The sequence below is a fragment of the Abramis brama genome (genome assembly GCF_963993115.1).
Source record: "Abramis brama genome assembly, chromosome: 11".
NCBI lineage: Eukaryota > Metazoa > Chordata > Actinopteri > Cypriniformes > Leuciscidae > Abramis > Abramis brama.
The window spans coordinates 11,790,280-11,807,155 of record NC_139973.1 but is presented as its reverse complement, the minus strand read 5'-3'; the positions used below and the strand labels follow the sequence as shown (position 1 = coordinate 11,807,155).

Genomic DNA, 16,876 nt, shown 5'->3' with positions numbered 1-16,876 from the left:
GCTTCTCAACTAAACACCCTTTTAAATGTTTTATTAATACATGTATACATGTAATAAATATCACTTCCAGCCTATTTCCTCATTTATATTGAATGTCTATTTGAATGTCATATTAAATGGAAGCGCTGTATGGCACATTAATTTTCAAAGAATTATATTTATTTTCTTTTACCATCTTTAATATATTTAATTGGTTTAAATAATAATTTAGTGTGCATAATGCACTAATCTGTACTCATAATCATGTTTTGCTTGTATCATGCTTCATTGATGAATTTTGGAATAATTAAGAATTTTTAATATTTTGTAAATAAGCCTCTACATTTATTTGATCAAAAATACAGTAAAATCAGTAATATTGTGAAATATTATTACAATTCAAAATAACTTTTCTATTTTAAAATGTGATGTATTCTTGTGATGGCAAAACAGAATTTTCTGCAGCCATTAACATTAGTCTTCAGTGTTACATGATCCTTCAGAAATCATTCTAATATGCTGATTTGGTGCTCAATTATTATCAATTATGATTATCAATCTTGAAAACAGTTTTTGAATGTTCCAAACTATTTATTTTTTTAACAAATAGTTTTGTAACATAAAAATTGTTACTGTTTTTACTGCATTGTTCATCAAATAAATGCAGCCTTGGTGAGCAAAAGACAATTATTTTAAAAACATTTAAAAAATCTTTATTCCAAACATTTGACCAGTAGTGAAAATGGCTCATGTCCATCTGCAAAGTGACTAAACAGAGATATCCAGGACAGACTTTCACCCTGCTTTTGTCATGTAATATATAAATAGCGCCTGTTTGATTGTTAGTGTCATATTAAACCATCAAACTTCCTAAAATAGTCTATATTTTTGACAGAATACAATTTGTTGAATAATTGAGTGATATCTTAAGTGATATGTACATCTAGTTATAAGGTTTGTTGAACTCATTTACCAGTTTTTAAGGATATTTCAGAATATTACAAACCTAAAACGCAGACCAAGACATCACAACCATTTAGAATGGTCAAACTGAGACTTGAGACAATATATAATACAATATAATGTATAATATAATATAATACAATATATGTGCAGGCACATCATATGTTCATAAGTCATTTCATTCTGTTTTCTGGATTGATGAGTGGAAGAAGGGTTGTGTTTAAAAGGGTTGGATTAGTTAGAATCTATGGCTCACAGAGGTTAACATGGATTCCATTAAACATTACTAAACTAACTGCTTATTTAAGGGTTCTACTTTTTCTGTGAAGGATTTTAGGAATCGTATATGCATTTCAGGTACGATGGAACAGGAGTCACTGGTATGAGTGTTTCTGGAAGCTTGCCGTAGAATGCGGCATCATGAATAATGCTTCACTGGATTTAGGTCACTCTAAATGGAGCATAGTCCAATCCCGGACGAGCGACATCAGTGACGGGCACTGATGAGTTTTGATTGTCTACATGCAATCACAGAAAAAGATTCTAGATTATAATATATATATATCATGTTTATCATGAAACTGCTGTCAGCAAAATACAAGAGCTAGTGTATGATCAAAATAGATACGGAACCCAATTCAATAAAAAGTGACAAGTTATAAATCTAACTCTTGTGTCAGACTAACTAATTTAAGATGTCTAAATAACAGCATCAACTATTCTCAAGTTAGAAGGGGATTTGAGTGAAAACAAACTCTTTGATTTAAAGCTTCAGGCAGAGAATGATTTATGGTTGGCAAACTTGGCATTTATGAGAGCTTGAGCCTCAAGGAAACATAAAAGGGTGGTGAAAGCAGCTGTGCCGTGAAATAGCTGATACACCGTGCTGACTCATCATTCTCTGTCTCACATCTTTAAAAGCTTCTGCACAAAGAGACATATTATCATCTAATTAGCAAATGGAAACTGTTGATGATGTAACACTGTACTGTTGAATCAAATGTTAAATAGGCAACAACCAAACATGCAGCCAATGAATCGTTAGCCTAGAAAGTGCACAAGAGAGTACTTTTTTTTTTTACGGTGGGCTAAATGTGTGATTTTTCAATTAATGTTTTATAGATCATGCAAAAAAAATCACATTGCTTTTACAGTAAATAAACATACAATTCGATTAAAGATGATCACCGCTGCCTCCTTGTGGTGATGTTGGAGCAGTAGCCTAATTAATGCTGTTTTTGTTGTGCTGTTGGTCAGATAGTCTTTTTAAAGTTGGCATGGAAGTTGCGATAGTCTTTTCTTTCCAGTTGTGACTGAGATGGGTTCTTGAACAAGAAAAAAACCCTAACCCTTTAATGGGGTTACATTTGTGCCAAAAATGAGTCGACTGCTTTGTACTACATTTGTCCTTGTCAACAGTCATTGCCTTTAGTTGCAGATAAATTAGTATATGTTGATGTGTATGTTCTCTGTTTATTTCGTATTTTTCTGTCGTTCTGTCATCTTGCTTTGTTGTCCTTACTGTCGTCCTGTTCAGTCATCCTGTTATCTTGCTCGGTTGTCCTTACTGTCGTCTTGTTATCTTGTCGTCATTACTGTCATCTTAACTGTCGTCCTGTTCTGTCGTCCTTACTGTCAGCTTGCTCTGTTGTCCTTACTGTGGTATTGTTATCAGAGCTAGAGGGATCCCCATGCTTCTCATAACCTTCTCACATCAATGGAATTATTTTGTAAATGTACTTTTTTTGTAAACCTACTTTGCTTTAATTTTGACAGCTTTGCCTGAGGTCTGTGTCTGCTTATGTAGACAATACATTTGAAACAGTTTACATAAAGGATAGTAAGGATAACAGAGCAAGATAACAGATCAAAACTCCAGCAAGGACAACAGTAATGACAACAAGATAACAATTTGGACGACAGGACAGGACAAAGAACAAGACGACAGAACAAGATGACAGTAATGATGACAAGATAACAGTAAGGACAACAAAACAGGACGACATTAAGGACAGCAAAGCAAGATGACAACAACAGAACAAATTGACATAAACAGAGAACATACAGATCAACATATACTAATTTCCCTGAACAACTAGGCACTGACTGTTGACAAGGACAAATAAATGTCCTAGCACAAAGCAGTCTATTCATTTTTGGCACAAATAGAACCCCATACTCAAGAGAGTATGTGATTTCGGACGCAGCCGAGATGTCAGGATGGGAAGTTATTTTGATTAAAGATTTTAAGGACACATGCATTAAAATAATAATAATGTGCACAGATAAATCATTTATAATAAATATGGCATATTCCATAATGAACCATTTTGATGTCATGATGACTTTAAGAGCCCTAAGTAAATGTAGGGTAAACACTTGCAGAGCTGCTATGTCATTTTAGATTTAAGATATGATCCTGAGCAGTTTAAATAAAGGGCAGGGAGCATATGCTAAAAGCTTATATAATGCTGCTTATGTATTTCAGACAAAAGCAGAACGTTTTTATCTGCATTGCTATTATATTTTAACACAATGATTGATGTAAAAAAATATATTATTAAATTCAAAGCAGTGTAGCCTATAATACAATGAAGGAGAAAACAGTATAGTGTGACACCAAATGATTTACAATGCAAATGCCTTTTTGTCTCCACACCTTTGGCATGACAGCACAAATGTGCGTGCAGGTATCGTGTTCCAGCTGAGTTAAACAGAGAACAAGACCGTTCTTTGTTTTGCCTGCAAATGAGATCTGAAATTATATCTACTTCTTGTAGAACAAATAGTTTAATGTGTAGCCTAGGCTATCTCATATCAGTTTTGGCTTGTTTTGTGGATGTAGTGATTTAGAGATTAATAAGGAGAGTTTGAGTTTGATCACATAGCCTACAGCAAAAATAAAAGGACTTGAGAGGGGAAAAAAATATTAGGCCTAATAAAAACTTATGTTAGTATTTTCTATTATTGGGCTAATCCTAAAGATTTATATTGTTCTTGTTCTAGACCGAAAAAACTAACTAACCAGCCGATCCCTGGCTTAATTCGAAATTGCATACTAAATACTACTACTCTTACCATTGAATAAAGTATACGAGTGGTATAATATGATATATGAATCATCAATGTGCTCATTTTAAGTCCCGCCTTAAACTAACGGCATTTTCAGAGAGCCGTCTCAAAGTATTCAGATTGTTTAACATGTGGTCACATTTTATGTTTACAGAGTCTATCGGACTATTTCTGTTATAGTCTGGTTGTACGGAGGCTTTATACGTTGTTTTCCAAAAAATTACGCCCGCCAATTAACTTAAAATTATGACTAGTTTTTACAGTTTCGAGCGGGTGTTTATGCCATTAAACGTTACAATTGTCCAGCAAACATAATCCGCTCAGTCTGAAGTGCACAGCATATCATTATAGCGCTAAAGGTTTTTAGTGTGACATGACTATATTAAAATATAGCTGTCACTTTTGCTAGCGTTAAACCCACAGGAAACACTGCTGACTAGTAAACTTCTTGATGATGGTGCAGTCGCACGTCGATGACAATACCAAACGCGTTTGAACACGACAGTGGAATGTTGCACAATCGGTTAGTGTGACGTGGGGTCCCGTAAGTTTGAGGCTTTGAAACTATTAAGTAGAAACTAACAGCACCACACCACGAATGCTTTCACACCCACTCTCTCTGCTCACTCCGCCCAGGAACCGTCAGTTTATAGAAGGAAGCGCTGAGACATCTGAGTGAAGGATCGCTTTGTGTGCCAGCTGATCAGAAGTGAAGATGGCAGAGGGAAAACAAGGTGCCAACATTGGGGGCAACATCGGCGCGGGAGCTGGCATCCTGGCCAAACGCTTTCAGAAATCAATGAACCGAGCACAAGAGAAGGTAGGTGTGGTTTTTGGTTTAGTTCAGGACCTTGGCTCTCAGGTCATGCTGCTCTGGATGTGTATTTTGTGTGTGACTATCCAACATTATTCTACTTGTACGTATTTATAAGTCCTGAAGAAAAATGGTACAAATGTACACAGGATATGAAAATATTGTGAGTTGTAGAGCTGGTTCTTTAATTTTTTTTCTATTTTTTTTTCAAATTCACTTTTGTGAACACAAGGACTGCCACTTCCTGCCTCAATCACTTCCTCCCTAAGCTTACCTCCTCTTCTAGATTTCACTCTTTTGCAGACTGCACACAGTATCTTATTAACTTAAAACCACTCATTTGTTTTAATTTGGGAAATGTAGTGTCCGCTAGAGCATTTCTGATCTTTCCTCATCACAAGGAACAATTGCTGCAATTGATATTCGAGAATAAATGGGGAACTGCCTGGCGAGTCATATTTCAGTGGCCATACAGTGACAACTCTTGATCTTCTACCTGACATCATGTCTGACTGCAGTGTGATCAACTTGGTTGTAGGTCATGCAGAAGCTGGGCAAAGCCATGGAGACGAAAGATGAGCAGTTTGAGGAGTGCTCTTCCAACTTGAACAAGCAACAGGTATGTAAGAGAGAGAGAGAGAAAAACATGCAGTTTTTTTTACCTCAAACAATTGACAGCTGCATTAAATGGGGTCACCGGTCAACATTAGAACATTGTTATTTATAGGAACTGGACTGGGTGAGTTGTGTTGTGTTGTATGAACACTGGCAGAATGATTATTGAAAGTAGCACAGGAAACTCCACCTTTAGAAAATGTCAATAAGCCTCTGCAGCTTTCTCTTTCTTTACATTATCAAAGGTTGACCTTTTCTGGCCTAATTTGATCCCATTTATTCCCTCAACCAACCCAAGAACCCCCTATAAAATGCTATACTTGATTGGTAATGCTTTTCATTAATAACACTAACAAACTTTTATTATAGTACACTTGTGTTGATGTAGTTTCTCACTTAGGAACTTCACATCCTATTCCATGTCCTGCGTGCTTCGTAGCACTGAGAATATATTACCATAGATGGTTTACACTCTGTAGATGCAACCAAGTCAAGAGGCTGCTACTTTCAACCATAAATAAAATGCACATTTACATATTACATACATGGAAGTTTTCATGTTTTATTTTAATGCACTTATCACAAACATTGAACTAATTTCCTTACCACCTACACATTTTCTATTTTTATTCAGAAAGTTTCCATTTCCATAATATGCCTGTATTATGTGTCTTGAGGGTACACATTTCAAAATGCACTTGACTATAAAAGTAACCAAACATTTTTGAAATGGGATAGTTCACCCAAAAATGACACACTAAAAAAGATATCTTAAAGAATGTTGGTAATGAAACATTTGACGGCACCCATTGACTTCCATAGTAACTATTGAAGTCAGTGGGTGCCGTCCACTGTTTCATTACCAGCATTATTTAAAAAATCTGTTTTAGTGTTCAACAGAAGAAAGAAACTCATACAGGTTTGGAACAACTTGCGGGAATGGAAATTCTGTCATCACTTACTCACCCTCAAGTTGTTCCAAACCTGTATGAGTTTCTTTCTTCTTCTTCTTGGGTGAACTATCCCTTTAATAAACCTTTAGCCTTTAGACAAACATGTGATTGTTTCTTTTCTCTTTCCAGACTGATGGCGTCAGACTCTTTAAGGATGTTAAAGCGTACTACAATGCTGTTAAAGGTACTTAATTGAAATACAGACTTTTTTTGTATTGAAATCTACTGACTGAATCTTTTGAATCAATTGAAAACTTAATTTTGGCACTCTACAGAACTTTGTATTTCATAATACTTGTTTAAATTGATTCAGATTTTAGATTTGCAATTACTTGCTAATTGTGCTGCTGGGTGAGAGTGAAAGTGATATGAGATGGTGTTGGTTGTGTTTTTCCGATTCAGCATTTGGGGAAGTGAATGTCTGTCAATAATGGAACTGAAAATGCTTATTGTGTAAATGTCTACAAGAATAGGTGACCTTCCCAACTGAATTGTGGGCGCACGGCCCAGATGTATGTTTGCAGAGCTATATGAAAATATGAAGAGGTTATTGAGTTTGAGGAAGACGCAAGATGTTCGTGGTCTCATTACGCGAACCATTTGCGCGCTTTTGATAGAAACCAAAGTCACCGCATGTGTTTTTAGCCTCATCTCACAGGTGTTCTAAAAGGATGAATTGGTATCTTTGCTAAATCTCTGAATGTGGCTGAATCTAAAACAGTTTATGTAACTGCCGTATTAGAGAACAGATTATTCACAGATTATTAATTTATAAGATGGTGTATACATTGAATGTAATTGTTAATCAAATTTCCGTCCAGCACTGTATGTTTTGCAGAGCTTGATGATAAGATACTTAAGAATGCTCATTGGTTGATTTCATAATTTCTTGTTAATACAGTCACAGCTTTGTTACTTGCAATGACTTGTTGGGAATAGACAGAGTTTTAGTACTACTGCCAAATTGTGTAACAGTTTTAAAAGAAGTCCTCACGTGATGTTTTGTACACTCCCTGTTTCTCAGTGATGCATGAATCATCCAAGCGCCTGTCCCAGACTCTTAAAGATATCTATGAACCAGACTGGCATGGAGTCGAAGATCTGACTGTCATTATGGAGGTAGATCAGGCCTTTTTTATGACATTTAATAGTTGAAATCTCTACCTTCCTTGCCTTCATCATCTCTCTGGCTTGATATTACAGAGTGAGGATCTCCTGTGGAATGATTATGAGGAGAAGCTGAGTGATCAAGTCGTTCGAACAATGGAGAATTACACTGGACAGTTTCAAGATGTCAAAGTTTGTATAGCTGCCAAATTACAAACCTGAACGTGATCAATTATGTGTTCACTATCTGTAACCTAGGTCTGTTTAGTGTGTTTTTGAAAGGTTGTCAGGCTTGGTGTTGAATGACTGTTTTTAGCCTTGACAATTTGGCTGTTATCTAAAGTTTTCTTAGACTTTTTGATATTGTTTAACAAAACAAAAAATCCTTAGGGGAGCTATAACTTTGTCACAGCTTTAGTTCAGAGTGATAGATAGTATAAGATGCTAATATCATGGTATCTTGATACATACCAAAGCATTGAATGCTTATTAAATTCTCATAGTATTTACATGGTACTTCAAAATCATTCTTAAGTTTACTGTAGCTTTAAATTCTCTAATAATGTAATCTTGCAGGAAAGAGTGGCTAAACGAGGAAGGAAGCTGGTTGATTATGATTCAGCTCGTCATCATCTGGAGGCGCTACAAAACGCTAAGAAGAGAGATGAGGCCAGAACAGGCAAGGTCAGTTCGCATTTGATCATTTAAATCTCCCATTTTAGAAAAGGTTCGTATTGCTAGTTTGTTATTGCTCATCACATGACCATTGGTGCTGATTCCTCTCAGGCCGAGGAGGAGTTCAGTAAAGCCCAGGAGGTGTTTGAAGAAATTAACAAGGAGTTAAGAGAGGAGCTGCCTGTCCTCTATCAAAGGTTGGTACAGCTTTATTAACAAAAATGAAACTTAGGGTGTGATTTACACTTTGAATGTTTGGTTCGAATGAAACAAACCCTGGTGCATCTGCTCTGTTAGTACGGTTCATTTGAATAAGCGTGAACGCTAAAAAGACGAGACCGCTAAAAAAATATGAACGCAACATTGAACAAAGACATGTACTGTAAACGAACCAAAACCAGGACATTATGTCACTAGATGCGAGCCTAAAAAAGACAGAATTCTCAAGCATACCTGTCTTTTCTTGTCATAGTTGCGATGTTGCCCATCACAGTTCGGTACGGGCATTAGGACCGTGTCTCCTCGCAGCAGATCTTAGTTTGTGTGTGTGACGGAGGGAATCCTGCTGCTGTTTTGACTCATTTACACATTTTATAAGCGCTTCACAATTTGTCAGCTCCATCATATACCATCATAGTACACATATACAGCGAATGTATTTAGCCCAAGTTTCGTCGCAAAATACATGTCATAAAAGCTGTTTTTTTTAATCTTTGGATTAATAAGTGTGAACGCAAAGCGAACCAGGTCTAAATGTATAGTTTTCTCTTTTTTGGTCCGGACCAAAAGAACCAAGAGAACCGAACTACACGTGTGAACACACCCATAAAAGAGATAAATTCAGCCAATTCCTTCCTGTCAACGAGGTCTCTAATAATAATAATAATAATAATGTAATATTTAATTTGGCTACATTGTCTTCCTGTTTTCAGCCGTATAAGCTGCTACGTCACCATGTTCCAGAACATCTCAAACCTGCGGGATGTCTTCTACAAGGAAATGAGTGTGGTAAGAATGCAACATTTGCGTTTTATTTTACTTTGATGCTCCTTTTCTTACATAACAGAAAGTCTGTTAAGTGCAACAGCAAACATTAAGCACATAGAGTACATCTGTGATGGACATACAGTGAGGAAAATAAGTATTTGAATACCCTGCTATTTTGCAAGTTCTCACACTTAGAAATCATGGAGGGGTCTGAAATTGTCATCGTAGGTGCATGTCCACTGTGAGAGACATAATCTAAAAAAAAAAAATCCAGAAATCACAATGTATGATTTTTTAACTATTTATTTGTATGATACAGCTGCAAATAAGTATTTGAACACCTGAGAAAATCAATGTTAATATTTGGTACAGTAGCCTTTGTTTGCAATTACAGAGGTCAAACTTTTCCTGTAGTTTTTCACCAGGTTTGCACACACTGCAGGAGGGATTTTGGCCCACTCCTCCACACAGATCTTCTCTAGATCAGTCAGGTTTCTGGGCTGTCGCTGAGAAACACGGAGTTTGAGCTCCCTCCAAAGATTCTCTATTGGGTTTAGGTCTAGAGACTGGCTAGGCCACGCCAGAACCTTGATATGCTTCTTACAGAGCCACTCCTTGGTTATCCTGGCTGTGTGCTTCGGGTCATTGTCATGTTGGAAGACCCAGCCTCGACCCATCTTCAATGCTCTAACTGAGGGAAGGAGGTTGTTCCCCAAAATCTCGCAATACATGGCCCCGGTCATCCTCTCCTTAATACAGTGCAGTCGCCCTGTCCCATGTGCAGAAAAACACCCCCAAAGCATGATGCTACCACCCCCATGCTTCACAGTAGGGATGGTGTTCTTGGGATGGTACTCATCATTCTTCTTCCTCCAAACACGTTTACTGGAATTATGACCAAAAAGTTCTATTTTGGTTTCATCTGACCACATGACTTTCTCCCATGACTCCTCTGGATCATCCAAATGGTAATTGGCAAACTTAAGACGGGCCTTGACATGTGCTGGTTTAAGCAGGGGAACCTTCCGTGCCATGCATGATTTCAAACCATGACGTCTTAGTGTATTACCAACAGTAACCTTGGAAACGGTGGTCCCAGCTCTTTTCAGGTCATTGACCAGCTCCTCCCGTGTAGTTCTGGGCTGATTTCTCACCTTTCTTAGGATCATTGAGACCCCAGGAGGTGAGATCTTGCATGGAGCCCCAGTCCGAGGGAGATTGACAGTCATGTTTAGCTTCTTCCATTTTCTAATGATTGCTCCAACAGTGGACCTTTTTTCACCAAGCTGCTTGGCAATTTCCCCGTAGCCCTTTCCAGCCTTGTGGAGGTGTACAATTTTGTCTCTAGTGTTTTTGGACAGCTCTTTGGTCTTGGCCATGTTAGTAGTTGGATTCTTACTGATTGTATGGGGTGGACAGGTGTCTTTATGCAGCTAACGACCTCAAACAGGTGCATCTAATTTAGGATAATAAATGGAGTGGAGGTGGACATTTTAAAGGCAGACTAACAGGTCTTTGAGGGTCAGAATTCTAGCTGATAGACAGGTGTTCAAATACTTATTTGCAGCTGTATCATACAAATAAATAGTTAAAAAATCATATATTGTGATTTCTGGATTTATTTTTTTAGATGATGTCTCTCACAGTGGACATGCACCTACGATGACAATTTCAGACCCCTCCATGATTTCCAAGTGGGAGAACTTGCAAAATAGCAGGGTGTTCAAATACTTATTTTCCTCACTGTACATAGTATTCTCTTCTTTCTGTCATTGAAATGCCAGGGTTTTATTAATTACATTTACTTATTTAACTTGGAAAATACACCTCATTATGACTCGCAACATTTCCTTTTCAGTAACATTGTTTAATGTTAATGTTTAATGTTGTTTAATTTCATGTTTCAGTTAAATCACAATATTTATAATATGATGAAGAAGCTTGAGGATCAGCACTCCACCAAACCCTTCATCATCAAAGGCCTGAACAGGTAATATCTTTATTTGGAAATAATTCATTTCTATGAAGATCTACTGTGGCCCCAAAGTTTAGACTATTGGTCCATATTCAAAATGCATGAATGTAATTTCATACAAAATAATAGTAAGAAGGATAACACAAATACTTTTCCAGTAAAACCTTTCACAAAACTTTGTGGTTGCCAACTTAATGGAACATGATGAACATCTTACTTTTGGTTACCCTGATAGGACACCTGTACGAATTTGAAGAAAACTTACTTCACCGTTCAAAAATAATAAATAAAAAAAATTCACGAAGGACGCATTCAATTAAAGAAAGGTAACCGTAAATACATTTATATGGTTACAAAACTTTTTAAATGAATGCTTTTCTTTTGAACTTTCACATTTCAATTCATCAAAGAATCATGACAAAAAAAGTATCACATTTCCCAGCAACTGTTTTCTGTCATCGATAATAATTAATATTTCTTGAGCATCCAATCAGCGTATTAGATTGAAAGTTCACCTTTTCCATCACATAAATAAATAATTAAAATGGAAAACATTTATTTTAAATTGTAATATTTCATAAAATAGCATAAAATAATTATTTTAAACTTTTGATCTATAGTGTACTTCATACATTCTCTAAAATGACATTTTCACAAGTTGGTTAGATGGCATTGCAAAGGAAAGTATAACTTAATTATAAGTAAAGATCTTGAATCATCGATTTACGTAAGTGTAGATTAAGTGCTCAAATACTTTTTGCAGCCATTGTATATTGCACGTCTTTAAAAGTAGGACGTCGGTGTACCAATAAAGAGAAAAAAGTAGGAATTGTGAGAGAAACTCACAATTGTGAGATAAAAAGTTGCAATTTCCTTTTTTTTATTGAGTTTGTATCTCACAATTCTGACTTTTTTTCTCAAAATTCAGTTTATATCTTGCAATTCTGAGAAAAAAATGTCAGAATTGCAAGTTATAAACTCAGAATTGTGAGAAATAAAGTTAGAATTGTGAAATACAAACTGGGAATTGCAAGAAATTTAAAATTTTAGAACTTTCAGAATTGAAAGGACTTTATTTCTTGCGATTCCGAGTTGTGAGATAAAAAGTCGCAACTTCCTTTTTTATTTTTTATCCTGTGGTGGAAGCTTCCATAGAAATCAAAGAATCTCTGTACTGTCTTTTTATATCCCTTGTTTTCTTCCTCTTTTGTTTAGTTCTAAATCTAAGAAGAGAAAGTCTGTCACGATCTCTGCGCCCATCCCCTGCAACACCGCCTTCCCTTCGGATCATCCGGGCATTAGCAAGCTCAGCATGCCCGACACCCTCACGCACACGGACACGCGTTCGCACACTTCCTCCAAGAGCACAGGAAGCACAGCATCTGAAATATCAGACTCTGAGTCGAACTCTTTTGACAGTGAGCCCAACACACCCAAACGACAGTCTTTGTGTTCGGAGGGTGAAGGGGTTCGTTCCGTGGGAGCCGCTGAAAACATGTCAGAAAGTACCGCTGATGAGTCTGTGCAAGCAAACGGCCAGGAACATCAAGGTTCAGTGGCCACTGAGCACTGTGAAGAGGAGGAAAGTAAATCAGAAGACACCCATCATGCATCTGCAGATGGAGACAATGAGGCTAAGCCCTTATCGGGCGACAAAGACAAAACAGCACCTGTCCCCAGTCCTCGAGTACCCAGCTTCTCCAAGAAAAATGAAGGAGAGATGGATCAAAATACAACGAGATGCAGCAAGACGAAGGAAGCAAAGGAAGACGTTAAAGCCCAAAAGACAGAGTATGAAAATCCTCCTGGCTTCCTCGATAAGGTACAGTGTCTTTGGAAGTGTTAAAACAAGGAAAGTCATTGATTTGTATTTGTGTGGGTAATCATTGTTTTTGTGTTTTATTCTTTTCCATAGGCTGTTGCTCTGGAGAACCAGGACTCAGATGAAGGTGTGCTTCTGCTGTTTGAGAAGGGAGATGTGATCCTTATATATGTCGATGAAGAAGAAAAGGTGAGGTCTATATATATTTGTTGTATGGCATAGGAGTTTTTACTTAACTTAAGGACTTTCTTGCATCTGGGAACAGGGTTTGAAATTGGAAGGTTATTGGTTCCATCACTGTTAAGGAAATTGTTGTGTCCTTAAGCATATTGGGTCCTTAAGATTTTTGTTTGTTTGATTTTCATTCAGTAAGGATGGATTACATTGAACAAAAGTAACAGTAAAGACATTTATAATGTTTCAGACAATTTATTTTTCCAATAAATGCTGTTATTTTGAATATGCTGCTTTTTATTTCTTGAAAGAATCCTGAAAAATAAGTCATAATTTCCACAAAAATCTGTTTTCAACATTGATAATTATAATAATAATTTCTTGAGCAGCAAATCAGCATATTAGAATGATTTCTGAAGGATCATGTGACACTGAAGACTGGTGTAATGATGCTGAAAATTCAGATTGCGGATTTAATCACAGGAATAAATTACATTTTAAAATCTATTAAAATAAAAAAAAAAACATTATTTTAAATTGTAAAATAAAATAAATACATATCAAAAATACTGTTTTTACTGTATTTTTAAATAAATGCCGCCTTGGCTTCTTTAAAAATATTAGAAAATCTTACCGACCCCGAACTTTTGAACAGTAGTGTGTATTTTTTTCCTTTCCAAATTTCAGTTATTATTACCTGAATAACTTAACATTATTATGAACTTAAGCCATCATGGCTTTCAAATCTCATTCATGCTTTTGTATATTCACATTTGCCGTGTCATGCTCATGCGCAAAAAACAGCTGTGTTTGGCATCGGCATCAAAATGCAGCGAGTTTGAATAGAATACACACGTCAAATAGAATTTTAGGAAGTTTATCAGTGAATAGCTTGTATGGACTACATTCATAAGTGCTTTCTTTGTCCTTTTTGTAAATGTGTTCTTTTTATTTCATAATTTATTATTATTAGCTTTGATAATGGTTTGTTCATTCTAATGAATCAGTCTGAAATCTATTAGTACTTTTCAACATTCTTGTAATGTTGTGAAAATCTTCTATTGCAGCCGGAGGGCACAGTATGGGGCGTGAGAGAGCAGGACTGGATCCAGTACAAGGATCTAACATTGCTCTCTGGCATTGTCAAAGAGACCATGATTGAGCGCATCACCTCTGATTAAGATAGAGGATGGCATGTGAACCAGAGGTGCCTTGAGTGCCCGTCTGAGTGCACTTATGACTGGATGTCGTAATATGAACTTTGTCTGCCCTTTCCACTAGACATGAAATGCAGTCTGACTTCTTTAGGATATGGTGTCTTTACAAGTTCTTGTCGCAGCCTCGACTGCGTAGTCTTTGTTATTTGTATCTTTGACTTTCTGACTTTTATAGATTTGAATTTTGATCAATGGATTTCTGCATTGTTCATACAGTTCTTCACTGTTTCATTTGCACGAATGAAGCCACATATTTTGTATCAGAAAAAAAAAATTGTGTATTATGCAAAAATATTTCAAAACATACTGCACTTTCTGGTGTTTTGTTGAACTAGCTGTGATCTCTTCTCTATGTGTGTATTAACAGTGTAATGTTGTTGTCAATGTTGTTTCTCTTATAAACTCAGTGTTAAAGATAGACTACCAAGCTTTTTACAGTGTTTACAGGACCAAAAAATGTGTTTATATGAGTATTACTTTGAAACCGTTTTCTTAAATGAACAAGATAAATGAATTTTACTATAATAAAGTTGACTGCTGGAAAAAGTTCTATATTGAATTGTTACTGTATGTCCAGTGCTCAAAGTGGGGGAAAAAATGCAAGTGTCATTTTTATTTGCATAATTTATTTTGCTTCTCTCAGTATCAACAATCATTAAATACTGATTTTGACTTTCTGTAGTAAATAAAATATATTAGGTGACACAGGGTACCAGTTTACTGGCTGTATAAGTATTCCACTATACTGAATTAATATGAGAAACGGTGTGTGACTCTACCAAATTTCTTTTGTTTCATTGTAGACAGTGTTGCCAGATTGGGACGGTGATTTCCAGCCCAAAAGCTCACCAAAACCCGCCCACTACAAGAAAAAACCGCCCAAAATTTTACTGCCAAAATAATGTGCTATAATTTCATTACCATGTCATTCAAGGTTGATAAGCACAATTTGTATCTCCTTAAAACAAAATAACGATGATAAAATAAAAAATAAATAAATTTTCCAGGAAAACAGATCAAAACAGGGCAATAATTAAGGAGAATTAGCCAATATGACTAAAATGTCCAGGTGGACGGCAATCAAGAACCCGCCCAATCTGGCAACACTGATTGTAGGCTAGAGTACGGTGTACATTTTAGGACATCCTCAGACCTATGAAGACAAGGCATCATGCCTCAGACTAAAAGGCTTCAGTCATTGGACAAAACGGCATCGCGCCTCAGACTGAAAAGCTTCAGGTCACAGGAAAAACAATGTCAGGTGTCAGGTCTCGTACAATTAGGCATCAGATGAAACAGCCACAGACAAAAAGGCATCAGACGAAACGGACTCAGACTAAAAGGCATCAGACGAAACGGACTCATACTAAAAGGCATCGGACGAAACGGACTCAGATGGAGTTTGGAGGTTCGCATTGCCCCGCCCCATGTGACATCACATGTACGCGATTCATAGCTCGAAAGAACGCTTTACTTGATTCATTTCTGAAGTCTCTAAGGTTGATTAAAAACAAGAAAAGTGACAGATTCTTGAAATATTATGATGATATTTTTGACAATACCACTGATGCATAATGTTTCCTCTGTGTATGTCTTTTATTTATTTATTTATTTTATATATGTGAAGCTTTACATATACTTGATATAATTGAATTCCTGTAGAAGTTCTATGTCCTTTATATCCGCTTGTTATCTGATACATATTCAATAAAAGAAAAAGAAAAAAGAAAAAAAGAACGCTTTACTTCACGATAGTTTTCCAACATACAAGCTAGCTGAATATGTCATCTAACTTTTTAAACGTGCAAATAAAACTTGTGAAATGCATGTTCTCTTCAACATAATTAGTGTATATACAGTACAGGCCAAAAGTTTGGAAACATTACTATTTTTAATGTTTTTGAAAGAAGTTTCTTCTGCTCATCAAGCCTGCATTTATTTGATCAAAATGTAATATTGTGATATATTATTACGTTTTAAAATAATTGGTTTTCAATTTGTTATACTTTAAATTATCATTTATTTCTGTGATTCAAAGCTGAATTTTCAGCATCATTACTCCAGTCTTCAGTGTCACATGTGACATCCAGTCTATCACATGATCCTTTAGAAATCATTCTAATATTCTGATTTATTATGAGTGTTGGAAACAGTTCTGCTGCCTAATATATTTGATGAATAAAAGGTTAAAAAGAACTGCATTTATTCAAAATATAAACAACATCTAATAATATAAATCTTCTTTACAGGGGCGGATCTAGAAAAATATTATGGTGTGGCGAGAGGGGTGCAGGAATTTTTGAGGGGTGGCAACATATGGCAGATGTATATATACTGAATTTAATCACAGTTAAATTGGCCATAACTTTTAATTCGTTGCTGCCAACTGGGGTGATCCGCCCCTGCTTCTTTACTATCACTTTTTATCAATTTAACACATCCTTGCTGAATAAAAGTATTGATTTATTTTTAAAAAAAATAAAGAAAAAAATTACTGACCCCAAATTACTGACCAGTGTATAT

General features: G+C 36.1%; 1 protein-coding gene across 1 annotated transcript; it reads left to right on the top strand.

Moving 5' to 3' along the window:
- The first annotated feature begins 4,460 nt into the window (after nt 1–4,460).
- Nucleotides 4,461–14,903, top strand: bin2b (bridging integrator 2b). Its single transcript, XM_084129239.1, has 13 exons — nt 4,461–4,558; nt 4,651–4,834; nt 5,367–5,447; nt 6,526–6,580; nt 7,421–7,515; nt 7,600–7,695; nt 8,080–8,187; nt 8,290–8,375; nt 9,111–9,186; nt 11,073–11,155; nt 12,356–12,962; nt 13,056–13,151; nt 14,204–14,903. The coding sequence occupies exons 2-13, from the start codon at nt 4,730–4,732 to the stop codon at nt 14,315–14,317; spliced, it is 1,602 nt and encodes a 533-aa protein (XP_083985365.1). The 5' UTR covers nt 4,461–4,558; nt 4,651–4,729; the 3' UTR covers nt 14,318–14,903.
- The last annotated feature ends 1,973 nt before the right edge of the window (nt 14,904–16,876 follow it).

Coding starts and splice junctions, on each gene's coding strand:
- bin2b (XM_084129239.1), top strand. CDS start 4,730: ATGGCAGAGGGAAAACAAGGTGCCAACATTGGGGGCAACATCGGCGCG. Junction 6,581..7,420: donor GTACTACAATGCTGTTAAAG/GTACTTAATTGA, acceptor CCTGTTTCTCAG/TGATGCATGAATCATCCAAG. Junction 7,516..7,599: donor ATCTGACTGTCATTATGGAG/GTAGATCAGGCC, acceptor TTGATATTACAG/AGTGAGGATCTCCTGTGGAA.